This window comes from Rhinolophus hipposideros (assembly GCF_964194185.1).
Source record: "Rhinolophus hipposideros genome assembly, chromosome: 8".
Lineage (NCBI taxonomy): Eukaryota > Metazoa > Chordata > Mammalia > Chiroptera > Rhinolophidae > Rhinolophus > Rhinolophus hipposideros.
This window is the reverse complement of record NC_138054.1, coordinates 89837568-89865530: the sequence shown is the minus strand read 5'-3', so window position 1 is coordinate 89865530 and position 27963 is coordinate 89837568. Positions and strand designations below refer to the sequence as shown.

Here is a 27963-nt window from a genome sequence, read left to right as displayed (position 1 = left end):
GGTTTGGGTGTGACCGAGTACACTGCAGCTGTTAGAACAAATGCATTTCATGGGGAATTGGGTGCCCACACCAGCTCGATGGCCCAGAGGCACACCTTGAGCTGGGCCTCGGGGTCAGTGGTTGAATTCAGAGCAAGGATAAGAACATGGCTGCCTCCAGTTAGGATTCTCCATTCCATGCCCAAATGTGGGGGCAGGCCATTTCCCAAGATGGTTGCCTGGTGACTGGTGACAACTGCTGAGACGGGCAGGAAACACCGGGTGGGATCCGGCGAGGGTTTTCAGGCCCTGGGGATGCCCCTCACCAGGCCCCAGAGCTCTGCTCGCCAGGAGCAAGGGCACACATAAAGTGCCACTGTTCCGGAAAAGCTTCCCCATCCTGCTTCTCTCTGCCCTGGGCCTTTTTCCTCCCCTGGGTCACTCATCCACAAAGGCTGCCCTGTGTGGCCCTTCAAGTGAGTCTTTACAAGTCAGGACATTGAGCCACCAAACTCATGGGCTAATTGGACACGGTAGTGACGCCGGAGATCAGGTGGGCACACCGCCTCCCCCGGTGGACCTAGTCAGAAGGGCCATTGTGGAGAATATGTTATTGTTTTCACGGGTGCAGCAAAGGGTGGCTCGGCCAGCCAGACTTGGTAAATTGCTATTTACAGTTTCTGAGCTTTTAAAAGAGCTTCCTCGAATCGGTCCTGACTCCAGACCTGCAGCATGATGACGGCTCTGGTGACACTACTCTCTCTGCTCCTCCCGGGAGCCCTGGCCCAGCATGGGTCCGACTGGACATACTCAGGTAAGCCCCCACCCCAGGGGCTGCGGGTTCCCCTGAGGACCACGGGGAAGCCTGGTGTTTCTGGGGGCGTGAGGCCACCCACGCATGCATGCATGCAGGCTGTGTGCGGTTCCTGTGTGGGGGTCTGCCCACCGTGGGCTCCTTAGCTCCTGCTGCATGGAAACATACTGAACTTAGATATCCCGGTTAAGGCAAAGAGGACCCACCCTGTTCCCCCGAAAATAAGACCTAGCCGGACCATCAGCTGTAACGTGTTTTTGGAGCAAAAATTAACGTAAGACCCTGTATTATTATGTTATATTATATTATATTATACCCGGTCTTATAGTAAAATAAGACAGGGTCTTATATTAATTTTTGCTCCAAAAGACGCATTAGAGATGATGGTCTGGCTAGGTCTTATTTTCTGGGAAATATGGTAGCTGTCCCCTTCACCGATCCTGACTCACTTGCAGCTCTTTTACTTTCAAACCTTTTCTGCCCATGGAGCTGGTGTGAGAGCCTGCTCACTGCTCCTGGCTGCAGGACCATTCACTTTCCTGGTCTGTGTAGTGGAAAACAAAGTGCTTAGAAAGGGCTATCTGCTGCCTCAAAGAGCATGTGTGGACTTTGCGGGAGCTTTCTTCTTAGCAATTGCATGACACATAGTTTACCCAGAACGTCTGGACTTGCCGAGAACTCAGTGACCTGGGGTAGCCCGCAGTCTGCCCTCCCCACGACCCTGCTGGGACTTGAATCAGCACTTGACTGAAACCTGACTTTTCAAATGTAAAATGGAAGCCCTGCCCCCAGCATCTAGCATGTGTTCCAGCCCTCGTGAGAGCCAAAGACTGGAAGACCAGGTCTGTGGAGTTAGGGCAGGAAACCCCCGTCCCATGTGGCAGTGAAGGGCGCTCCCCTGGGCCCCTCTTTGCGGCTGCACGGAGGGATGGGCCCCGAGACAATGCTGACGCAGGGGCGTCCCCGCTGTGGGGCCCACTCTGCTCAGTCCACCCCTGCCTCAGACACAGGGAGAAGCGTCCATTCAGAATGCATGTGTGTCCTGTTAAGTCAAGGTCAACAGAACTAAGGACATTGCAGGGAGGCTCCGAAAGTCCAGCTTCAGGGGGCAGGATGGTGCACTCTGGCCAAACGCTCTGTTCTAGAGCGGAAGAATCCCACCTGCCACCAGGGCCACGGAGACGTGGTGTCAGCTTCACGTGGCCCACTGGTCCCCATATGGGGACAAGGAAGAGAGAGTTCCAGCAAGGGCAGGTCTCCCCAGCACAGCCCAGCCTGAGACTGTGCCTTCTGGAAAGCCAAAAGGGGCCAAAACTACTGCAAGTGCTTTTCAGGAATACTTGAGAAACCCCCCAGCACTGGCAGGGGCAGGGGCCAAAGCCTTTTGATCCATGAAGAGGCTGTGCCTGAGACCTCAGCCTTGATCCTGCCATCTGCCTCTGGGAAAGAACTGTTTAAAAATTGGATTGTGTATTAAATAAAAAGCAGGGCAGAATTGACTTTCCTATTGATTGTTAAGCCAAGAAGCTGCAAGAGGCCCCAATACAAACATCGTCCTTAAAACACGAGCTATGCACTTAGGGGCAGCGATGCCTCAGGGGGAGGGGAGCCTGGATTCCCAGCGGCAGGTGGGTGAGACCACGACCCACAGCCGTTTGGAGGCCGAGTCGCCCATCGTACTGACCTGCTTTCATTATCTTCTCTTCCCTATAAATAGAAAGATAAATTTCCCTACTTTGATTTTTTTTTAACAAACCATTTGATCATCTTTGAACCTGATGCTTCCTTTCTTGCCCTGAACCCATAGGTATAGGTACCCAGGTGGCCTTTACCATCTGGGAGATCACTGAAAGGGGCTGGAGCAAGAAGACTGGTGGGGTTCCTGCTGTAGGAGGTGGGGGTCTGTGTGACTGTTGGGGGCTGGGAAGGAAAATGCACCATCTGGGGAAATGAGGAGAAGGCCTCTGAAAGCAGCACAGTGTGCCCCTGAGTGCCATGCCCAAGGGGCCCCCTAGTACATTTGTCGGCTGACAATCATTCAAAGGGAAAACTAAAGCTATGTATTAAAGACTTTCATTGCTTTCAAAACATTAAGCCGTGTTCCCAGGGCCAGTGGTTGCAACAGCAAAGCTAGGAGTCAGCCCCCAGCCCCAGACACAGGGTCCGTGGAGTTGATTTAGATACTGCTCCTGCCTCCTTCTGAGGCTTCTGCTTCCTAGAAGGCAGGTGGCTGGCTTTGACCCTGGCCTCCTGCCTGGCCCCTGTGGGCCTCCCACTGGGCAGGCCCTGCTGTGAGCTGCAGGCTGTGGCCTGCGCCCAGAGGGAAGGCTCTGCAGGGCATCCCCTCGAGTGTCCCCTTGGCTCTCTCCTGTCTCAGAGGGGGCGCTGGACCAAGCACACTGGCCCAAGGAGTACCCCACCTGTGGGGGGAAGAGGCAGTCGCCCATCAACCTGCAGAGGAAGAAGGTGCATTACAACCCCTCACTGACGGCTCTAAACTTGACTGGCTACGAGGCGCAGGGGGGTGAGTTCCCCATGATCAACAACGGCCACACAGGTAAGGGGCAGGTGACAGGCTCCTGACCACAGTGGGTCAGCAGGGGATGCAGAGTTCCACCTGGGAGCTGGCGGCCTCAGACCTGAGGGCTGGCGGGTGTTCGGGCCCTGACACCAGGAGGCCCATCCACAGTTGCACGGCCTCTGTCTTTACACTCCGTCCCTGGTGGGCTGGCTCCTTCAGTCTGCAGTAGCCTCTCCCCGGCTCACTCTGACCCAACCAGTGGGAAATTCAGCAGACAAAGCAGCACTGCTGCGGAAGCCACATGGCCCACCTGCGTGTTCTGCTGATCCGTGTGCCCTGGTCTGGGTTTCTGTTTTCTCTGTGGAGTGATTAGCTCTTCCAGAATGTCGTGTAGTTGGAATCATACAGTACGCAGCCTTTCCGGATTGGCTTCTTAGCAATATGCATTTAAGATTCCTCCATGTCTTTTCATGAGTTGATAGTTCATTTCTTTTTAGTGCTATGTAAATAGTGTACCATTGTCTGGATGGACCAGTTTATTTATCCATCACCTACAGAGGGACATCTTGGTTGCTTCCAAGTTTTGACAATTATGAACAAAATTGCTACGAACATCTGTGTGCAGATTTTTTGTGTGGACATAAGTTTTCAACTCTATTGGGTAACTACTAAGGAGCGTGATGACTGGATCACAGGCATACAGGAGTGTATTTAGTTTTGAAAGAAGCTGTCAAGCTGTCTTCCAACATGGCCGCACCACGTGCGTCCCCACCAGCAATGAGGAGATTCCTGCTGCTCCACGTCCTCACCAGCGTTTACTGGGGTCAGTGTCTGGATTTTGGCTGTTCTAACAGGTGTGCAGTGCTATCTCCTTGCTTTAATTTGTATTTCCCCGATGACACATGATGGGAGCAGCCTGTCGTATGCTTATTTACCGTCTGTGTATTTTCTTTGGAGAGGCATCTGTTAAGGTCTTTGGCCCATTTCTCAATCAAGTTGTTTTCTTATTGCTGAGTGTTAAGAGTTCATTGGATATTCTGGATAACAGCTCTTTATCAGATGTGTAGTTTGCAGATATTTTCTTCCAGTCTATGGCTTGTCTTCTAATTCTCTTAATACTATCTTTTGCAGAATAGAAGTTTTTAATTTTAATAAAGTCCAACTTATCAATTATGTCTTTCATTCATCATGTCTTTGGTGTATCTAAAAAGGCATTATTTTCTAGGAGTTTTATAGTTTTGCATTTTACATGTAGCTCTGTGATTTATTTTGAGTTGATTTTGGTGAAGGATGTAAGGTCTGTGTCTAGATTCATTTTTTTGCCTGTGAATGTCCAGTTGTTCCATTTGTTGAAGAGACTCCTTTGTGTTGCCTTTGCGCCTTCATCAAAGATCGGTTGACTGTATTTATGTGGGTCTGTTTCTGGGCTCTCTGTTCTGTTCCACTGATCGACCTGTCTGTTCCTGCACCAGCACCACCCTGTCCTGGTTACTGTAGCTTTGTAGTAAGTCTCGGAGTCGGGTCGTGTCAGTTCTCTGACTCGGTTCTTCTTCAATATTGAGTTGGCTGTTCTGGGTCTTTTGTCTCTTCATACAAAATTGACAGTCAGTTTGTTGATACCCACAAAACAACTTGCTGGGATTTTGATTGGGATTGTGTTGAATCTATAAATCGAGTTGAAAAGAACCGCCATCTTGGCCAACTTGAGTCTTCCTATCCAGGAACATGGACTGTCTCTCCATTTATTGAGTTCTTTAGTTTTTTTCATCAGTTTTGTAGTTTTCCTCATGTATCTCTTGTACATATTTTGTTAGATATATACCTACTTATTTAAGTTTTGAGGGTGGTGATATAAATGGTAATGTGTTTTTAATTTCAGATTCTACTTTATATTTATATTTTATGTGCCCCATTTTTATTATTAAACAGACATAAAATTACATTTCAATAAAAAGAAATTGAAAACACACTTGGATATTGCGATAAATTGCTACAAATGTTTCTAAAGCTTATCCTCGATTTCTCCCTTTTGTTGTAGACTTAATTTTAGTTGGTGGACTACTAACAGTTGGTGGAGGAATACTGATTAATATATGTATTTTTAATTCTCTCAAATACATATTCATAGGCTCCAGAAAAGCTTAACGTCCTGAGGTGCTGGGCTTCTAGTGTTTAGTGGGAAAAACAACACTGTTCTCTCGATAGGCCCTGTCTGCCCCTCTGCTTGTTAGGCTCCTTGAGAGGAGGGACCACCTCTCATTCACCTGTCTGTCCCAGTACCTGGCCTAGAGCGTGGCACAGGTGAGCTGCACTTGAGGGGAAAGACCTGTGCCTGAAAGGACAGACCCCTAAAGAGGCATCCTGAAGTGACGCAGGTTCTGAGCAGGCTTGGATCTTTGAAGACTTGCAAGAGCAAGGCTGGTTTTGTCTTCTTTTAAAAACAAACTCTTATTTTGAAATAGTTCTAGATTAGAAAAATTGTAAAAATCATGCAGGGAAGTCCCACAGACCCTTCTCCCACTTCCGCTAATATTATCATCTTTACATCCTATAAGCATACTACACTGATACAACACGATTAATTGCTTTGCAGACCTCATTTGAGTTTCATCACTGTCTCAATAATTTCCTTTTCCTGGGCCAAAAACGAATCCAGGGTCCCACGTTTCACTTTTCCATCACATCTCCTTAGCCTCCTCCAATTGGGGTCAGTTCCTCAGTCCTTCTTGGATATTCATGGCCTTGACGCTTTGCCATTGTTTCTTGGGCACAGAAAATGCTCAGATCATGTGGTTTTTCTGGTCTGATAAGCATTTTGTTAAATTAGTTTCAAACGATGGGGAGCAACCTCTTCTGGAAGTTCAATCCATTTTCAGAATTTGGAAGGTCCAGCAAGTGGATTTTTGGAGACAGAGATTTGACCTCAGCTTTTTAAAGGAGGGCACAGCTCACAGTGGCCCATATGGGGATTGAACCAGCAACCTTGGTGCTACCAGCACCATGCTCTAACCAACTGAGCTAACTGGCCACCCCTGGCCTCACCTTTTTAAAAGCACAATGACAAGCTCAGAATTGCTGCCATTTTCCAATCTGCCTGTGCTATCCTGTTGATCAGACTTGAGAATTGAGACATTCTGGCTGCTGGAAATTCGGTTTTAACAGGGTATCTGCTATTGCTCAGATGAGGCTAATTGTCCATTTGAAAGCTCTGACCTGGTCCTGAGCTCTCTAGTCTCTTGGCACAGACAACTGCCCCTCTCCTCTTAAAGGCCCTTCTATTTTTTTCTATGTGAGCCTTGATTTTGAGCTGGCCACATTTTGAACACTGAATATAAAGCCCCTGTTCTGCCAAAGAGCACGAGAAAATCTTGGAGGCCGGATTCCTGCGTTACAGCATATTACGTTATGAGTTTAATCACAGCTTCCTGCTGCTTTAGACAATTTGGAAGGGAAGAAAGGGCATTTGACAGGTACCAAATACCTAATATTTGCTCTTTTAGAAAACTGACTTGTTGATAACCACCTTTGATGACTTTAAAGACCTTCCTAACAGGACAGGCGCTGCCTGTCGTTTTCCAAATCCTAAATTATATCTTCATAGATATTTCTCTTTGTCACTCTCTAGTGTCACTCTCCATGTCTCCCTTTTGCCTGGCTCATTCCAAAAGACAGAGATTTCTCTAAGGCCGGGGCATGTGAAATGAACAAAGGCTGTTGTGTGACCAGAGTAACCTGCCTACAGGAAGTCCTAGGACAGGAGGCGGAGGAAGCTGGAAGAGTGGCAAGAGCCTAACATTTGAGGCATCCATTGAAAGTCGGTCACATTCACTTGTCTTATTAGGGAAACCACTTCCTAGACGGTGTAGGTGCCTGACCACCGCAGCGTACACTTGAAGCTGAAGCCGAATAATAACAAATGTCAATTATAATTTTATATATATATAAATTATATACATATGTTTATATAGTCACAGGATGTGGAGTACAGCATAAGGAATAGAGTCAGTGGAACATAACACGCATATACGATGTCAGAGGGGTAGTAGATTGGGAGAGGGGGTTATCACTTTGTGAGGGGTGTGAATGTTCAACTAGTACATTGTTCTGTACGCCTGAAACTAATAATAATAAAAAAAGAAAATCAGTCACATTAAATGCCAAGCCAAGGGTCCACGTGTTCCCTGACTTGCTGCAGAATTTGGCCTCTTGTCTTCTGAAGACAAGTCGAGGTCTGTAATGGTGACATCTTATTTACGCCCAGTTCTGCCCTGACTGATGTACTGTTTGTCTCTGAGCAAATCTTTCCGCCTCCCCGGGGCGGCTTCCTTGTCCACAAGAGTGTTGAAGCCCCTCAGGAGTGGAGTAGGCTGTTAGCTGGGCTACTTCTAGAAAGATACGTGGAATGAGGGTTTTAGCCACATCATGAAGAAGACAACAATCTCCACTTGGCCTGACAAACAGTGCTCACTCTGGGTAGTAATAGTCATCAAAGGACTCCCAAGAGGCCCCTCTTCCTATTTCTACACTGGGGGCAAATTCTAAAAGGGCCAGAGGTGGAGAATAGAATTCTGCTTTCCATACCCATTGGCCAGTTTCTCAGGGCCACCTTTTTCATGTGCCACTTTGTGGTCCTGCCCCTGACCTTCTTGTTCTGGGTGGGAAGGTGTATGCCTTGGGAGAGGCACCTGCCCAGCCCAGCTTACTCAGTGCCTGGTCCCCATCGTGCCGTTCTCCTATTGGTGACCCTGCTCTTGACATTCTCAGCCCGTCTGTAGCACCAGCTTGCTGGAGGAGCGGGCAGGTGGCCAGGGAGGCCGCCTAACCAGTAGGCCTGACTCATCCCCACACACCGCACCCCTCCCTACCCCTTTTCTTCTCTTCCAGTGCAGATCAGCTTGCCCCCAACCATGCGCATGACGGCTCCTGATGGCACCGAGTACACAGCCCTGCAGATGCACTTCCACTGGGGTGGCGCGTCCTCTGAGATCAGTGGCTCTGAGCACACCATTGATGGGATCAGATATGTGACGGAGGTACCTTGAGGACCCCGACCGGTTCCTCTCCTTCAAACCCCATGGTCACTTTTCTTATTAAAACAGCTGAAAAGACTTTGTGCAACGGTGGCAGCCACGTCACTGCAGTCATTCATTCACAGCTATTCATTGGTCACTGCTATGTGCCGGGGGCTTAGGCAGGGTCTCTGCCCTCACAGAAGTCATAGCAAGGCAGGAGTTCACAGCCCACACAGTTGGGCATGCCCTCTTTAGTTTCAGCTGGATTTCTATGTTCCCAGATTTTCTGGGTTCCCTCTCTTGCTTAGATCTGCCCTTCGGGTGATCACAGGTTTACAGTGGCCTCCTGGGGTGAAGGGGCTCATGTCTATTCCATGGAGACCTCAGGAGAACCCAGGGACCGCATATGATCCGTCTGGACTCTGTCAGCTTGTCTGCTGGAAGGGAGGTGGGATCAGGCAAATGCCCTTGAATCTCCATATTCCCAGAATCCCACTCATGCTCTTTCCATCCTTGGAGAATTTTCTGGTCTTGATAGATCTCATTGCTTAGATGGAGGGAGATGGAGATCGGAGGTGTTTGTGTGGGACTATCTGAGGCCTTAGGTGGAGCATCTTTTTTCTCTTCCTCCTTCTCTGAAAACCTGAAGCACTAGAAGTCTATATGAACTGCCCTTGACTTACCTTTTCTTGCCCCCACAGATTCACGTCGTGCACTACAATTCTAAATATAGTAGCTACGATGTAGCCAAGAGTGCCCCGGATGGTTTGGCTGTGCTGGCGGCCCTCATCGAGGTAGGCTGAAACTACACATATGAAGCTATGGATTGGCACGCACACAAGATTAAGTATAGGTGAAGGGTGTCCCTGTCTATCCCTCCTCATCCATTGCTGAGCTCACAATTCTTGGAAATACTAACTCGATGGAAGATTTACCCTTTTTCCAGCCCTGGCCCACACTCCCTGTGTACTTTCTGTGTTATCATTCTTGGGGACCTTGGATAACTTGGACAAGTTGACTTAAAAGAGGTAGGATCACAGAAGGGTTGATTGAACATAAAGTGGTCTGAGGGGAAGGGAAAGTCTGTGACCCACCAGGCAAAGGCAACACCTCAGCATTTCTAAGAAGTCTGGCACGTGGGACTTATGGCTACGTGGCAAAGTGTATTCAGTGAATCCGATCCCCCTGAAGCAAGTATTAAGTTGGTTAAAATTGTCGTAAACAACAATACCAATGCGCTGGAAATGGACCAAGGCAAACCACAATTTAGGCATTTATTTATGAAAAGTAGCTAAAATTTTGAGTAAGAGCAATGGTAGTCTGGGGACTTCTTGTTGGGGGCTGTTCCCATCCCCACCCCCTAACTTGGTCAGCAAGGTCGTTTTATAAGGGTAGCTGGACAGGAAAACCAGCAGCTTCACAGCCTGGGAGTGGGGGACTGGCTTGATTCGGGGTATAAATTGAAAACTCATGGTGGGGGGACTGTCAGTAAAAGTAACAAACTTGACAGAAAAGACAGAAAACTTGCAGCTCTGACAGTTTGAGATTCAGTCCCAGTTGGGGTGAGTGGCAAGTGGCAGACCCATCAGAAATTTATCGGAGAGATCCTGGAAAAGAGAGAGCCAAAGGACTATGTAGGCTTCCCAAGAGGTGGAAAGTAAAGCGTGTGGCCCCTAGGAATTCAGGCTAAAAATAATATTTAGTAACTGAGCAGAGACAGATACAGTCAGATATAGAGGGAAGAAGGCTCTGTGATGACAGGGCAGAGATTGGAGTCATGCAGCTGCTCCCTGCGGACCACCAAGGATGGCTTGCAACAACCAGAAGATAGGAAGAGGCAAGGAAGGACCTTTCCTGGAGCCTTCAGACAGAGGATGGCCCTGGTGACACCTTGATTCAGACTTGTGGCCTCCAGAACTGTGAGAGAATACATTTCTGTTGTTTTAAGAAAAACAAACAAGCAAACAAATTGAACAGAACCAGGATATTGGCTGCTACATACTGCTGGGGAAACACATCCTGCAGATGAAGTGCAGACAAATTACTAAACACACACACACACACGCACCTCAGGACAATGTAAAAAAATCATAATTCAGATTTACTACCATGAATTATCTAAAATACCCAGTTTTCAACAAAAAGGTTGGGCATGCAAAGAAATAGGAAAATGTGATAATTTAGGAGAACAAAAGCAGTCAACAGAAACCTACTCTCAGTGGACCCAGAGTGATTTAGCAGACAGTAATTTAAAACAGCTATCATAAATATGTTCAAAGGTTTAAAAGAAACTATAGTCAAAAAATTAAAGGAAAATATGGTGACAATGATCCAAAAAAGGAACTCTCAATAGAGAAATAGAAACTATAAAAATGCACCAAATGGAATGTGTAGAGCTGAAAAGTATATTAACCAAAATGAAAATACAGTGGTACCTTGGTTTTCGAACATAATCCGTTCCGAAAGACCGTTCAAGCTCGGAAACATTCAAAAACCAAGGCATGGTTTCCCCATAGAAAATAAGCAAAATGGATTAATCCATTCCAGACCTTTAAAATCAACCCCTAAAACTGCAAATTTAGCATGAATTTTACTCTCTAATGATACCATAGATCCATAAAATTTATGGTGTTCGTAAACCGAAATGTCTGTCAATGGAGACGTTCAAAAACTGAGGTACCACTGTATTCACGACATGGGCTCAAAGCAGATTTGAGGCAACAAAAGAAAGAATCAGTGCATTTGAAGACAGATCAAATAAATTACTCAATCTGAAGAACAAAGAAAAAAGATTAAAGAAAAATGTACATAGATTTATAGACTCATGGGGATAAGATCACCCATCCCAACATATATATATAATGGGAGTTCCAGAAGGAGAGGAGAGAGAAAATGGCAGAAAAAAATGTTGAAGAAATAATGGCCAAAATTTCCCCAAATTTGATGAAAAACATTAATTTACCAGTTCAAGAAACTAAACAAACTCCATGTCTGATAAACACCTAGACACATCAAAGTCAAACTGCTGAAAGCAACAAGAGAAAAAGGATTCATTATATATACAGACTGACAGTACAATTAATGGCCGATCCTCACAGTACAATTAATAGCTGACTTCTCATTAGAAACAAGTCATCAGAAGGCAGTGGAATAAATGTCAGCCAGGAAGCCTATATCCAACTAAACCACTCTTCAAAACTGAGGCAAAATAAAGACATTCCCAGATAAACCAAAACTGAGATAATTGCTAGTAGACCTGTCTTACAAGAAAGATTAAAGAAAATCCTGCTGGCTGAAAGAAAATGACACCAGACAGTAATTCAAATCCATGGAAAGAAATGAAGAGTGCCAGAAATGGTAAATACAAAAGACCATATACACATATTCTTTGTCTTAAAAAAAAAATCTAGGGCAGGCCGGGTGGCGCAGGCGGTTAGAGCTCCATGCTCCTAGTTCCGAAGGCTGCCGGTTCGATTCCCACATGGGCCAGTGGGCTCTCAACAAAAAAAAAAAAAAAAAAAAAAAGAAAGCAAATATTAAAAAAAAAAAAAAAATCTATAAGATCACCTAAACCAATAATAAGAATAGCAGTGTATTGTTGGGTTTATAATACATGTAGCTATAATTACATATGACAAAAATAGCTTTGCGCAGTGGCAGTATCGTAGCCGATGAGGTTTATCCGTGGCGCGATTATTGCTAATTGAAAACATATGACAAAAATAGAAGCTAGGGAAAAAATAGAGGTATATTGGAGCAAAGTCATACATTTTACTGGAATTAAGTTAGTATCAACCTGACATAGATTGTGATGTTATAATAAGTTGTGTATCGTAATCACTAGTGCAACCACTAAGAAAATAACTAAACATGGTTCAGTGGTACACTAAAAGTATTTGTTTAACACAAAAGGTGGAACAGAAGAACAAAAAACATGTGACACATTTAGAAAACAAATAGCAAATGGCAGTTTAAATCCAAGAAATCTGAATCAACACGGAAAAGATGGAAAAGAACCACTGAAAATAGATCTTTTTCACCAAAACAACTTTACTGATGTAAAAGGTCAACATGCATACAAAAAACTGAAGAGTGGTTGGCAGTGGGCAGAACGGAGTGGTTTGGCCCTGGACATCTGGGTCTCCTGCACCCAGTCAAGTCCTGACAGTGTCACTGGGATTTTCTAACAATGACCTTTGGCCATTACCTGAGTACATCACCAAGAAGCTCCTTCCCTGGAAGCTGCCACAGTGCTTCAGATCTTGTCTCCCCGGAGGAAACTGGTGAGCCCAGGCAGCTGGTGGCAAAGAACAGCCAGATGTGTCCCCAGCACAACTGGGGCATGGATGCGGCCACTTCCCAGCCCTCACGGGCTGCCCAGTCAGCCAAAACACCTAATAGTTGTGTGCTGGAGGTCTCTTCCCCACTTAGGTGACCTGCTCTGTGTTTCTCCCACAGGTCAAAGAGCACACTGAAAACACTTATTACAGTGACTTCATTTCTCACTTGAAAAACGTCAAGTATGCAGGTAAGGGAAAGCCAACAGTGGCTGCAGGTGGGAAGAGGAAGGAATGTGAGTGTAAGACGGTGACAGGAGGGCAGAAAAGGGTGGTGCTGGTGGGGAGGGTGGCAGATAAGCCCTGTCAGGGGAAAGGACCCCTCCCTGTGTGAGGTCTCATGTTCCAGCAACTCCTGCTGTTGACTCAGGCCTTGAACACCAAGGAGAAACCTATTCATAAACTCTTTTATCTGTTGATTCCCATGATTGGAACTTATGGATGGCCAGAGTTCCACTAACTGGGGATATGTTCACTTAAGTGACTGTCACCTCTGATCCCCGCTGGTATGAGGATCCTGGTCACTACAGAGAGATGCCTGAGAAGAATCTCAAGTGTGAAGCCCCTCATCATCGTCGAGCCTGGATACAAAGACATGGGGAGCTGGTCTCCCTTCCCTCTGCCTCCAGAAGGCCGAGTTCTTGTCAGAGTGACGGCCTACTCCCATGGTCCACCCTTGACATTGAGCATTGTCCGTGCCAGCTCTGAGGCCTGCTTTTCTGCATCCCACTTGCCCACATCTCCCAGCGTCCAGCTCCCTGACGTCTGTCCTCTCTCCGTTCTCCAGTTTTCCTGACCTCCAATCCCTGGGCCTCCCACATCATTGATTTCTTACCCTTCCTTGGATCTTTCCACTCAGTACACAACTCTGCCCTAATACCTCCCACCTCAACACACACACACACACACACACACACACATATCTTTTGCCCCACCCTTCCCGCCTTCCACCCCATTTCCAGCTCACCTTGAAGAGTTGTCTAACAATCCTGTTCTATTTTCTCACCCATCCTAAGCTGGCTCCACCACTCCACCGAGCCTTAAAGGTCACCCCAATTGTCAGATCTACTGCCCCCTTCTCTCCTCTTCTCTTAATCAACCTCAAAACAATGATTCATTACACTTGGCTCTCTCTCTGGTCTCATTCTGGCCCCACCCTGCCCCACCCCCAGCTCGGCTCCTTTTTTCTGGCTCCTGCCTTGATGTGGGAGGGAGCCCAACTCTGCCTTTCCTCAACAGCCCCATTCAGTCCCATGGCCTGAATTGCCATCTCTAGGCTGTGGACTCCAAAAATCTACATGTGGTCCCCCACACAGTGACAGTGTCAGGCAGGACAGGTGAGGCAACGTGGACACAAGAACCATCTGGCTAATTTACTGACCATGAACAAAGCCAGCAGGAGAAACCACAGGCCTGTGGGCTAACTAAAGAGTTTCCCTGAATTCACGGACCTCAGGTAATCCATTTCTAATAAGTGACCCTGATACATTTCTTTTTCCAATTCAGTCAATTCTGCTTCTGATCAATACTGCCCACAATCCAGGCCTCTCTCTGAACTCCAGCTTCCTTTTTCGAGCCATTTCCTTGATATTGCCACGTGGAACTAAAACTCAACGCAGCCAAAACATAACTCTGCCTGCCCTGTCCTTCCAGGCTTGATCCTAAACTGGCTTTCTCACCTCAGCAAAGACTGTCATCATGCATCTCATGTTTAAGCCCCAAATCCCAAAATCATTCTTGATTTTCCTATTTCTCTTAATCCCCACATCCAAACCATCAGCGGGCCCTATTGTTTCCATCTCTCTGCTTTCAATTCCTTTGGGTGCTTACCCAGAAAGTAGAATTACTGAATCATATGTATTCCATGTTTAATTTTTTAAGGAACTGCCACATTGTTTTCCACAGCAGCTGCACCCCGGTTCTGGAATTCTTGACTCACTTAACTATATTAGAGTTACGAAATGAAACCTAAGCAATAGAGCCCTCAAGTTCTGGAATTCTTGACTCACTTAACTATATTGGAGTTATGAAACGAAACCTAAGCAATAGAGCCCTTTAGAAGGTTATATCTTAAAATCTTTCCAATAATAAAACTTAGCAATCTTTTTGCACTGTGGAGGCTTCAGACACCCTGCAGAGGTCCCTCTCCTACTCGCCACCTGTGGCTGAGCTGGGTTCCCAGTGGGTGTGGCAGAAAGAGCTCAGGACCAGATGCCTGAGCCTGGGCCCCCACTTGGTTCCAAGTCTGACCTTCTAATCTGTATCCGTCCACTTCTAAATGAGCCCAAACCAAGGAATTTTGTTTCTTTGAGGGCACTTACCCAGAAGCCCCTAGGAGTCATAATTAATTTCTTTCATTGATCTTAACACGTAATCACAGCCTAACAATGACAATGGTGATGAAGACAGTTACAGTCATGTGTACCTGCCCATGTGCTAGGTCCATGCCAGCACTTTATAAACGCATTCTCCTTTACCCTCAGAGCAATCCTACTGATTGTTCCCTTTTCACAGATGAAGAAATAGCCGGAGAGGGGTGAGCTTCTGGCCAGGGCCACTCCGCCAGGAGGAGGCATCTGAGAAAGTCTTTCCCCAAAGTCTTCACTCTTCACCCCTTCCACAAAGCAGCAAACTGGGGAAATGGTTTCCCAATACTCAGTTTCTGTGTCCTTCTGCTTAAATCAAGAGATCTGAGTACGGTCTGAGCCTGAGTTGTCTTCCCAAGGGGCAGCAGTGGTTCCTAACGTTCTCTTATCTCTTGTCCCCTCTGTTAGGACAAAGCACAGTTCTGAGCGGCCTCGACATTCAGGACATGCTGCCTGCAAACCTCCACTACTACTACAGCTACCACGGGTCACTCACTACTCCTCCCTGTACCGAGAACGTCCACTGGTTTGTGCTGGCAGATTCCGTGAAGCTCTCCAGGGCACAGGTAATGCACGGCATCACTTCACCACTCTCCCCTTTTGACTGCCTGGTTAACAAGAATGTTCTCCCAGATGTCGCCTAATATCAGCCCGGGGCTCCTGGGGTTTTCCATGTACATGGCAACGTGCCTCACCTATATTGCCATGGACAATCTTACTAGTGCTGTGGCAGAGATAGGCAAACAGGCATCAGGGGGCCCAAGGAACCATAGTTGATGCAGCAAACGGACTGGAGCCTGATCCAATCAAAGGAAAAGAGATGCATTGCAAAGGTAAATATTTATGGAGTGCTGCTCTTGGAAGCACTCTTCTAGGCCCTCCACATACAAAATCCCTGTGCCCGTGGAGCTTAGAGTCTAACTTCACGAATGGTTTTAGGCAAGAAGGACAGATTCTCGTTTAGCTCTTTACCATGCTAAAATACCTGCAGCCTTTTGAGGAGATAAGCTGTATCAGTCATCTTTTGTCCTCCAGCATAGCATGGACACATAATAAACATTTGCTGAGTTAGATAAAGGACAAATGTACTGAGGCTGCAAAGCAAAGTTGATATTTCCTTCTGGGTGACGTTCTTAGAAACAAATATTCCTTTTTCTTAAATTTTTCATTTCCTAATCCAGGAAAAGGTGGAAAGACCCCTATTCAAGGATATCCACACACAAAAATGTTCCAACCAGTTTGGAAGTTTCCCCAGATACCTACCTAACAGAAGCAAATGTAAATTATCTCTGGAAAAATGCACCTTAAATCCAGATATTGAAGAATTTCCACAAATAAAATTAACTGAAATGAGCTCAATTAAAAAAAAAATCACAAAATACACAAGGAAAAAGACACTATGAGTGAGTATCAGCAGAATCAGACCTACAAAGATTTCAGGTAGAGAAGATATCAGACATTTAATATAAAATAAGAATGTATAATATGTATAAAATGCATAATATTAATATGCATAATTGAACACATTTAGTATATTTAATATGTTTAAGAGTTTTAAATATGAGAAAAGAACAATAAAGTATAAAAATGACCAAGTAGATTTAGGAAAAAAAAAAAAAAAACCCAAATAGAATTTCTAGAAATGAAAAGATAGTAACTGAAATAAACAACTCAATGAGTATGTTTAATAGCATGTTAGAGGTAGTTCAGGAATGAATTAGTAAACTAGAATACAGAGCTGAGAAAATTATCTAAAATGCAGTACAAAGAGAATAAACATGGAAATATGAAAAAGAAGTAGAGACGCAGAGCACATAATGAAATAGTTTAACAAATGTCTAATTGAAATTCTAGGAGAAGAGGGGTAGTACAGAGAAGAGGTATGATTTGAGAAATATTGGCTGACAATTTTCCCAAAGAGTTGAAAGACACCAAGTCACATATTCAGTAAGCGCAATGAGTCATTGTAAACTTTGTAAAAAACCCATATTAAACACATCACAGTGAAACCACAAAACAGCAGAGACAAAGAAAATATTTAAAAATCAGCCAGAGAGTAGAAACAGATTATCATGAAAAGCTATTAGACTGAGAGTTGATTCTCAATGCAGCAAGAATGAAAGTAAGAAAGCAGTGGAATCATATTTTCAAAGCACCAAGAGAAACGAAAAGCTGATCTAGAATTGTACCTGCAGCAAAAAATTTCTTTCAGGAATGTAGACAAAATACAGATATTTTCAGAAAAATAAAAATGGATCTTGCTACTTGATATGTCTCTGTTTACTTCTTTCTCTCTTTTCTACTGTTGACCAAATACTCATAGAAAAAGATAAAAATACTCATAGAAAAAGATAAAAAAAAGATTTTTGGAAGAATGAATGGATGAATGGATGCTGTAGAATGTGCAATGCCTGGCACATAGCACCCAAAACCTCCTCTGGACTCGAGATCTCGCTAATGCTTTACCAGAGTTATATAAATCCAAGATCTAGTTCAATTTCTAACTAACTTTTAAAAAGTCACCCAGTGCCTCTTCCTCTCCATAATGCACTTCCTCTTGCCTGCAGATTTGGAAGCTAGAGAATTCCTTATTGGATAACCAAAACAAGGTGCTCCGCAACGATTACCGCAGGACCCAGCCCCTGAACAACAGAGTGGTGGAAGCCAACTTCATGTATCACCCTGACTATCGTAAGATCAACTCTTATTTATTCTTTGCAATTTCTTGACTCCTGTTTTCTTCCTTCTCTGGGAGGACCCATTTTGTCTGGCAATAGTCAGGGAAGGAGAGTCATCTGAACAGCAGGAGGGTCAGATAGACCAATCCGTACAGGGCTTGGGCAAAGGGGACGACTCATTTACTCAGTCCTGGCAGTGACGGCAGTGAGTAGAACAGAGGAGTCATTGAGGGTGGGCGACTGTATGATTTATTACCTACCTGGTCTTGGACAAAGACAGTAGGAGAAACAAGATGTCAGCCTTTGGGAAACAAGATGCCCAGATGTTCCCATAAAAGTAGGCTGAAGTTAACCTTATTTCACTCAACTTAAATTATTTCCCACACACCTTTATCTTGGTCTGTACTACGAGTCCATTCCCAACTCCTCCTCCCGGTGGGGATAATCAGACCACATATTGTTGACTACATTTTGGGGGGATCAAGCCCCAATACCAGGGCACTGGAAGTAGCTACAGACAGTCCAGCTTTCCCTGGAATCACTAATCCATCGGGTCAGGCTCCAAATGTGTGCTTGGCTCACCTCATTTCTGGGGTTATAAGAATGTAAATATTCTGCATTTTTCTCCAATTTGTTTTTTGTCTGCTTCTCTGTAAAGTTGTAGTGAACCATACACATTCCCTGAATTTATTGTCTTCACAATCTATTTCCACTAACCATTCCCGACACCTTTACCTCCTCTAACACAGTAAAATCAGTCTCTAGCCAATACTACCCACATCTTTATGTGTATCTTTCAAGATTTTTAAATCTCCATACGTACTCCACCCACCTCCCCACCCCCACAGCAAAATAAAGGCCCATTGGTGCTTTTCCCTACAACTTTCCTTCCCGGTTCATTTATTGTCTTCCCTGCATCAGCCTGCTCCTCCAGTAGGATATTAAGAGAGAAAAATGATACCAGCTATAATGATCATTTTGCATGTTACACTATATACAATTGCTTTTTCCAAAGGGTAGCTTCCTCCTAAACAGGTCCAGTCGCTAGCAGGCTAGCCAGAGGAGCCTTACACCCACTGATGTCTCTCCTTGTTCTAATTTTGCCATGTTCCCATTTTCCCTAGGAAAATTTTACACTATTTTTGCAACAAGTACAGGTTGTCCTGTTTCCCACATGCCACATCTCAAATGCTTTTTCTTTGGGGTGGGGGGTACCCAATGTACCCTCATGAGGGAGCTCAGATGTTCTAGGTCCCCTTATCTTAGACCACGAGGTCCCAATGTTGTGGCTTGCCTGTAGGCCCACTGTGGCCCTTCTGAGACTCATTGTTTAGGATTATTACTTCAATTCCCAGTAGATAGTAAGAAGACTTCTTCCCCCACCCCCGACCGAGGGATTTGAATGATGGTCTGCCTTTGCTAGTAAGAGAACAGAGAACTGTGTACCACCTCACTCCACCTGATCTCAGGCCCAGACTTCTAATGTAGCAGTGATTGTGTCCAGTCAAGCTGGTTGTGTGACCCACACGATATCATCTCATAGTTCTACAGAGTTCCACCCAAGATGGGTCAATATGACCAACCTGTCAGTGAGGAATGATCTAAGAAACCAAGGTCCAAGAGTAAAACCACCTTTGATATGTCACCCCTTGGATTCTGGCAGCTTAAAAGCCTAAATTCAGACACAGTGGGAAGGCTTGAAGCCAATGGGATGAGTACATGGAGGGCATTCTAAGGAATCAAACATACTTTCCCTGAGAGCACATGTGCAGAATGGTGTCTGGCTGTCTCACAGTCTCTGTTTTCATGACCTCCAAAGTTTTGACCTCTTCCCATTAACTCTTCTTTTTATAGACTATCATCTAGGCGCTGAGCTCCAGTTTTACCTACGCAAGATCGACAGTGACGTTGAGTATTTGAGAAAATATGTTGAACAGAAAAAAGCAAAGAGAAAAAGGCAGTAGTGATGAGCTTATAGTGTGAGCTAGTACAGGAAGAGGAGACCTTTCCCTGAGCCCACGCCCTGCCCTGAATCTGAAAAATCCTGTGTCCAGATCACATCTCTCCCCGAGGCACCTGTTGAATTTCTGATTAAAACAAGGGGAAACCATCATACACAAAAGAAAATGAGATGGTTTAAATGTATGAGAAGGGATTCAAGTTGGATACCACCAATGGAAATTGATTGTAATAGGAATGTAACTATCCTCCTGTCAAATCATGCACGTTGATCTTTCTAAATTATAAACCAGCCTGAATTTCCCTGTAGTAGTTAAGTGTAATAAATAACTTTGGAAATTTATCATTTAAAAATTTCTCTTTTCTATTGCTGTATAGCATTTCAAAGATCTCTTCCTCATCCTATCCCAAGGGACACAGGTGATGGGATAGAAATCACCTGGGAGGGATTTCTAGGACCAGGATTAAGAAAAAGGAGAGACCCTTGTATTGAGAACTTAAGGATGTGGAAGTTTGGAACAGTGATCATGTCCTGTGAATAAAAGAGAGAAGAGCACGGAGGCAGTCTCCCGGGAGAGGTGGAGAGAGGAGAGAGGGTCTCCATACAGAGCTCCTCCTTGTTAGTCAAATGGTGTCTGGCCTTGTTGTCACCAGACCCAGATTCAAGTGCTAGTTCTACCATTCACTAGTCATACGGAATAATAAAATAACATGTCCTTTAGGGCTGTGGTTTGGTTAAATAAGACAAGGTTGAGAAGTACCCAGCAGAATAGCCATTATTTTTATTGGTCAGTTATGTGTACCCCACCCTTCAACTTCCTCTTCACCTCTGATTGAGCTCACCCGCATTCTTTGGAATTCCTGTGTCTGCTGTCATTACTACCTGTGCTCACCCATGTTGTTAGTCATCATATCCAAAGCACTTCCACATCTGACTTCATTTACCCCTGAAACAATCCTCAAAGAAGCTGCATGTCCCCAGTTTACAGAAAAGACACCAAGAGGCAGAAAGGCCAGGTGACTCACATAAGGTCTCCCAGGAAGAAGAAAAATTTGGACCTAAGTCTTCTGTATCCAAGTTCTTTTAACTACAAAAGCCTTCCTTTTCAGTTTTCCAACAAGCTTCTGTAAAGCACTTGCTATATGCCAGACATGAGGCTAAGTATTGGGGTACACAGATGGGGGAGGATGGGTTCCTATGCTGTTGGAGATCAAGTCCAGTGAGTGGGACATTTAAATAAGCAACAACGTACATGAAAATCCATTTTGAATACCTACATTTTGTATTTGGAAATTGCTTATTATTAAGAAATAAAAATAAATAACCAACCACCCTACCATGGGGAGAACTGTTTAAAACCTCCACAGAGGAGCTGGTGGTTGGCCTGGGTTTGGAAGGCTGCAAAAGAACTCACCTGGTGAGCAAGTGAGGGAGGGGCACTACAGGCCAAAGGAAAGTCACTGCTGATGGGAAAACACCAGGGAAGTGAGAGTAATTGGGTGCAGCCAGAGGACAAGGTTCAGTGAACTGGCAGGGAAAGGGAGAGTATAGTGGGGGAAGGTTAGGCATCACCAGTACTTTCTGTGCCACTCAAGGGCTTTGGACTTTATCCTGCGGGTGACTGGCAGCTAGTACAGGCCTTTCAGCAGGGGAATGACATGATGACAAGATAAGATTTATTCTTTCCACCAGAGATGAGATTCTATGATGAATTGGAGATGAAACAATAAATACTACAGCCAAGAAGCTTACGTTCCTTACATGGGGTGAGAGATGCTATAAACAAGTAAACAAAGATGTAAACAAACTGGGTTACACATGCCCGTATGTGCTTGAAAACAAAGGAAAAAGGAACCCAAACTAATTATAATGGTTACCTAAAAGGGGGAGGCATAGGAAAGGATAGAGGATGGGCTGAAAGATGGATTTTTCTGGATACATCCTATTTGGTAGTTTTGGTTTTGGAGCCTTCAGTTTTACGTAATTATAAAACACAACTAAATTTAAAAGACTTTTTTAAATTCCTAAAACTTAAGTCAACTTAAAATATAAACACATAGTAAAATGATTTAACAATTGTACATTGAGTTGGTAGCATAAACAGAGAAGAATTTTTCCAAGTTATTTTAAACACAGTATATTTACTATCATACCTAGTGGGGTATATCCTAAGGATAAAGTATCCCTAAACAGTACTCAGCACTTGTCAGTAATAATATTGGTATCATTAATTTGACACTTTCTGTGTGTGTGTGTGTGTGTGTGTGTAATCACTATATTACTATATATGCATAAATAATTATGTTTATGTCCTTAGTAATAAGATTTTCAGCCTGAAAAAAACCCAGAGATCCAAATATAAAATCAAAACAGCTAAGTAAAAACTCCAGTAATCGTAAATTTGAAATGGGAAATATCAGCATGCATTTCTGAATTCTTTTTCTCTAAGAAGCATGTATTTCCTAGCTCTGTCCACCTTTCAGGTGTAGAAACAACAGTAACCCTGTAGCAACAAACACCTTGTACCCAAACAGGGGTCTCTCCATACTACTTCCCACTATGGGGCACCAGGGCTCCTTGGAGAAATGGCTGATTCCAGATCTGGGGCAAGGATGACCAACATAAGCCTGGGATAGCCTTTTAGGCCAGAAAATGAGAAATCTAACATGATTTGAGTCGTGCCTAAAAGACACAGGGGCCATCTTGAAGGGGCTCCTGGGACAATTGATATTCAAAAAGAATATCAGAAAAAGAAGACTGATTGCAATGGATTGAAATATATCAAATATATAGAAAACATAAGTTCATAATGATACTAAAAAAAAAGAAAACTCATTAGTAAACTTTGGAGGTTGCTAGGGAAACTGTTTATTATTCTGTAAGTTTGCAAAATGAGCAGGAGAATCAAGGATTTGTCCTGCCTTTCCTGTCCAAATTGTATTTTAGAGGAATCCCATAGTTGGTTGGATTATTTTCCTGTGGCTGATGTAGCAAATGACCCCAGACTGTGTAGCTTAAAAAAACAGAAACATTTTTTTTTCATCGTTCTAGAAGCCATAAATTAAAATGAAGGTGTTGGCAGGGCCAAGCTCCCTCCAAAACCTTTAGCAGAGAATCCTTCCTTGTTTTCTTCCAGTTTCTGGGGCTCCAAGAATCCTTAGCTTGTGGCTGCATCACCCCAACCTCTGCCTGTGTCTGTGTCCCTCTTTCTCTCATAATGCGTGTCATTGAATTTAGAGCTAACCTAGATAATCCAGCACAATCTCATCTTCACATCTTTAATTAAAGTACATCTGCAAAGATCCTTTTTACAAATAAGGTCACACTCACAATTTCTGGGTAGACATATCTTTTTGGGGGCCACCACCATTCAAACCACTACGGTTGGTGAATGGAAGTTTTCCTAGGAGCAATGCCAACCGGTAAATTCAAAAGGAATCATTTTTCAACCTAAATAAAATGATGGACCCAGATGATGGTCGTCATTTGTTCCTAACACCAGTGGATAAAAGGTTGATGGGGTCTTTATACAATGGATGGATCAGGCTGACCACCTTTAGAGATACTGAGTAGTGTATTGATGAGCAGACGCTGATGATATTCTGTGCCTCTTGGAGTACACAGCATTGTCAATAAAGACTAGTTTCAAAAGAAAAAGGAAATTGGAACCTGAATCTAATTAAGCCTTTAGCTATAATAAGCCATTTTAGATATAATAAGCCATTTTCAGGAAATTCAGGGGCTGGAAGAATGCATCTTCACCAAGAAGATATAAGCTCCATGATGAGGTTTTTCCACAATAAACTCCAAGTACCTAAGAAGAGTATCTGGAGAGATCCAAGATGGCAGAGTAGATAAACAGTGTGCCCTCCTCCTTCCTTAAACAAATTAAAATTATAACTAAATCACAGAACAATCAATCTGGAGAACCATCTGAAGTCTGACTGAACAGAAGTTTCATAACTAAGGATATAAAGAAGCAGCTGCATTGAGATGGGTAGGAGGGGCAGAGATGTGAAACTGGCTGACCCCAAGCTTCTGTGTGGCGCTTGAGAACTGGGAGGGATATCTCAGCCATGAGGGCTCCCCCTAGAGAAGCGAGGGAGCCAAGACCCCGACACCAGGCTCCCAGCCTGGAGTACTGCTGCCAGGAAGAGGAGCCCCCACAACATCTGGCTGTGAAAAACAGTGGGGATTTTGACCATCTGGGTGGGAGAGAAGGCAGCAGGAAACCCAGGCTTCCTCTTAAAGGGCCCATGCACAGACTCTCTCACTTCCAGGCACTCACCTTAGGTTCCAGTGGAGGGACAGTAATTCAGGGGATGTCAGAGATGTACGGGGAACAAACTGAGTTTTGTGGCTTTGTGACAAGGGCTGGAGGACAGGCAGCATTTTCCCTGTGGGATGCTCCTCACATGAAGCTGGCAGGCTGGTGCCATCTTTCCTGTGTTGAGCCTGCCCCCTATGCTTATGGCCAAATCTGAATCTGATTGGCCTGGTGAGCTCTGCAGCTCTGTCTTACTGACTCATTGGGACCTCGTCATACCTAACTCCCTCAATACCAGAGGTACTTTCTCCAAGAGCAGCCAGCTCTGCCCACATTGCCCTTTTTCTTGGAAAACTATCAGAGTCCAACAGATCCCAAGTGGGTGGCAACTGGCCCGGTGTGCTCTGAGACTTTTGCTGAGTAGCTCCAGGCTCAGCACTGGCACCAAATCAGAATTTACATTAACCTGGTGACCACAACTCTTCCCACTCTAGTGACTCCCTGAGACCCTGCCGTACCCGTTTTGCATACTGCATGAGGCTTTATCAATGGTTGAACCTTAAGGGAGCTGGCAAGTGGCAGCAGGCCTCGGGGTGTCCTGGCTTATTATGGAACTACCCCAGGTACTGATGTCCTTAGTTCACAGCATGGCCTCTCCCACATGCCTCCAGGTTTAGCACAGGCAGCAAACAACTACAGACTGCTTTGTACCTCCTCCCAAATAGTCCCTGTTCAGTCACAGGCAGTGGGTGACCTGGGCCTACATCAGAGCCCCTCCCAAGAGGCCCAAGAACCAACATACTTGGAGGTTGGCTGCAGACCCCAGTAGAACACCACCCAATTAGCTCCACAAGCAGCGCACCCAAAGGATGGTCTCAACAGGCACCAGAAGAGCCAGCTGAGGCAAATCCCACTCAGTGGGTAAGCCCCCTGTAAAGCAGCCTGTAAGCTATGGCTGTGGCCAAACCTCACAGCCATAGGGCCAATCCCACCCAAAGATGTGCCAGCAACCAAGACTCAACTATAACAGGAGGGCACACAGAACCCACACAAGGGACACTCCTATAGCACCTGGTGCAGGTGACCAGGAAGACTGTACCACTAAGTCCCACAGCACACGTACTACATAAGGTCACCTGGCCAAGATTGATAAACATAGCAGATCTACCTAATACATAGAAACAGAGAGGCAGCCAAAATGAGGAAACAAAGAAATACATCTCAAATGAAAGAACAGGAGAAAACTCCAGAAAAAGAACTAAACTAAATAGAGGCAAACAACCTACCAGATACAAACTTCAATACAGTGGTTATAGGGATGCTCAAGGAACTTACTGAAAACTTCAACAAAGAGATAGAAAGCATAAAAAAAGCACATAAAAAGAGAACCAGGCAGAAGTGCAGAATATAGTAACTGAAATGAAGAATGCACTAGAAAGATTCACCAGCAGACTAGATGAAGCAGAGGATCGAATCAATGATTTGAGACAAGATAGCAGAAAACACCCAATCGGAACAGCAAAAAGGAAAAAGAATAAATAAACATGAGGATAGTTTAAGAGACCTCTGGGACAACATCAAGCATAACAACATTCACATCACAGGGGGACCAGAAGGAGAAGAGGGAAAATAAGAGATTGAGAACCAATTTGAAAAAATGATGACTGAAAACTTCCCTAACTTGGTGATGGAAGAAATACACACACAAGTCCAGGAAGCACAGAGACTCCCAAACAGGAGGAACCCAAACAGACCCATACCTAGACACATTACAATTAAAGTGGCAAAAGTTAAAGATAAAGTGAGAGTCTTAAAAGCAGCAAGAAAAAGGCAACTAGTAACTTATAAGGGAGCTCCCACAAGATTGACAGCTGATTTCTTAACAGAAACTTTGCAGGCCAGAAGGGATGGGCATGAAATATTCAATGTGATGAAAAGTAAGGATCTACAACCAAGATTACTCTACCACCAAAGCTATCATTTAGAATCAAAGGACAGATAAAGAGCTTCCCAGACAAGAAAAAGCTAAAGGAGTTCATCACCAAACCACTATTACAAGGAATGTTAGAGGGAAACATTCTTTAAGATGGGGGAAAAAAGATCAAAATTATGAATAATAAAATGGCAATATCTACATGTCTATTAACAATTACTTTCAATGTAAATGGATTAAATGCTCTACTCAAAAGACATAGGAAGGCTGAATGGATAAGAAAACAACCCTTATGCTGCCTACAAGAGACTCACTTCAGATTGAAAGACACACACAGACAGAAAGTAACGGGATAGAAAAAGATATTTAATGAAAATGGAAATGGAAAAAAAAAATAAGAAGCTGGGGCAGCAATATTTATACCAGACAAAATAGACTTTAAAACAAAGTCTGTAACAAGAGACAAATAAGGTCCCAGTAATCCCACTTCTGAGTATTTAGCTGAAGAAACCCAAAATGCTACTTCAAGGGGACATGTACATCCATATGTTCATTGCAGCATTGTTTACAATGGCCAAGATGTGGAGGCCGCCTGGGTGTCTACTGATGGAAGAATGGATAAAGAAGAGGTGGTACATATACGAGGTATGACAATTAAGTTCGTGAACTCATCCTAGAAAAAGTGTTACGTACCTCATCGCTGAATATCACTATGGTCACCTTTGAAGTACTCCCCTTGGGAAGCTGTGCACTGAGGCCAGTGCCTAATCTATCCTTCAAAGCAACTTTGAAACTCTTTTTCTGGAATGGCCATCAGAGCTGTCATCATATTACCTTTGATGTCCTGAATGTCATCAAAATGTCTTTCTTTCACTATTTCCTTTATCTTTGGGTAAAGAAAGAAGTCACTGGGGGAGAGATCAGGTGAGTAGGGAGGGTTTTCCAATACAGTTATTTGTTTACTGGCTAAAAACTCCCTCACAGACAGTGCCGTGTGAGCTGGTGCATTGTCGTGATGCAAGAGCCATGAACTTTTTGGCGAAAAGTTCAGGTCATCTTACTTTTTCACGCAGCTTTTCAGCACTTCCAAATAGTAAACTTGGTTAATTGTTTGTCCAGTTGGTACAAATTCATAATGAATAATCCCTCTGGTATCAAAAAAAGTTAGCAACATTGTTGCAACCAATTCACGAACTTAATTGTCAGATCTGGTATACAATAGAATATTGCTCAGTCAGGTAAGGGAATGGGTTCTTGCCATCTGTGGTGATATGGATGAACCTAGAGGGAATTGTGCTGAGTGGAGTATGTCAGACAGAGAAAGACAGATGCAATTAGATTTCGTTTATAAATGGAATCTAAAGAACAAAATAAACAAACAAAACAGAAATAAACTCATAGATACAGAGAATATTTTGCTGGTTGCCAGATGGGAGGGGGGTTGGGGAGGAGTGGAAAAGGGGAAGGGATTAAGAAGTACAAATTGGTTGTTACACAGTAATCATGAGGATGTAGGGTATAGTGTAAGGAATATAGTCACTAATATTGTAATAACCATGTATGGTGTCACATGGGCACTAGATTTATTGGGGTGATAGATGGGAGGGGGTTGGGGTCCGGGTGAAAAAAGGTGAAGGGATTAAAAGGTACAAATTGGTTGTTATATAGTAGTCATGGGGATGCAGGGTATCTCATAAGGAATATAGTTGATAATATGGTAATAACTATGTATAGTGCCAGGTGTGTACTAGACTAGTCAGGGGGATCATTTCTTAAATTATATAAATGTCTAACCACTGTGCTGTACACCTGAAATTAATATAAAATAATATTGAATGTCAACTGTAACTGAAAAATTTTAAAAAGGGGGAATAGGTGAAGGGGAATAAGGGGTTCAAATCCCAAGGTATAAAGCAAACAAGTCATGGGGATGTAATGTACAGCACGGGGAATATAGTCAATAATATTGTGTCAGTGTGGTCCGGTGTCAGATGGTTGCTGGACTTATTATAGTGATCACTTCTTTAGGTATATAAATGTTGAATAACTATGGTGTGCACCTGAAACTAATATAATGTTATATGTTAGCTACATTT

General features: G+C 44.2%; 1 protein-coding gene across 1 annotated transcript; it reads left to right on the top strand.

Annotated features, from left to right (window-relative positions):
* Positions 1-711: 711 nt before the first annotated feature.
* On the top strand, positions 712-19671 carry CA6 (carbonic anhydrase 6; the record flags this gene model as incomplete). Its single annotated transcript, XM_081056085.1, has 8 exons — positions 712-793; positions 3171-3350; positions 8199-8347; positions 9028-9120; positions 12785-12854; positions 15438-15595; positions 17597-17720; positions 19562-19671. 8 exons carry the CDS (start codon positions 712-714, stop codon positions 19669-19671), a joined length of 966 nt encoding a protein of 321 aa, XP_080912211.1.
* Between the last annotated feature and the right edge of the window lie 8292 nt (positions 19672-27963).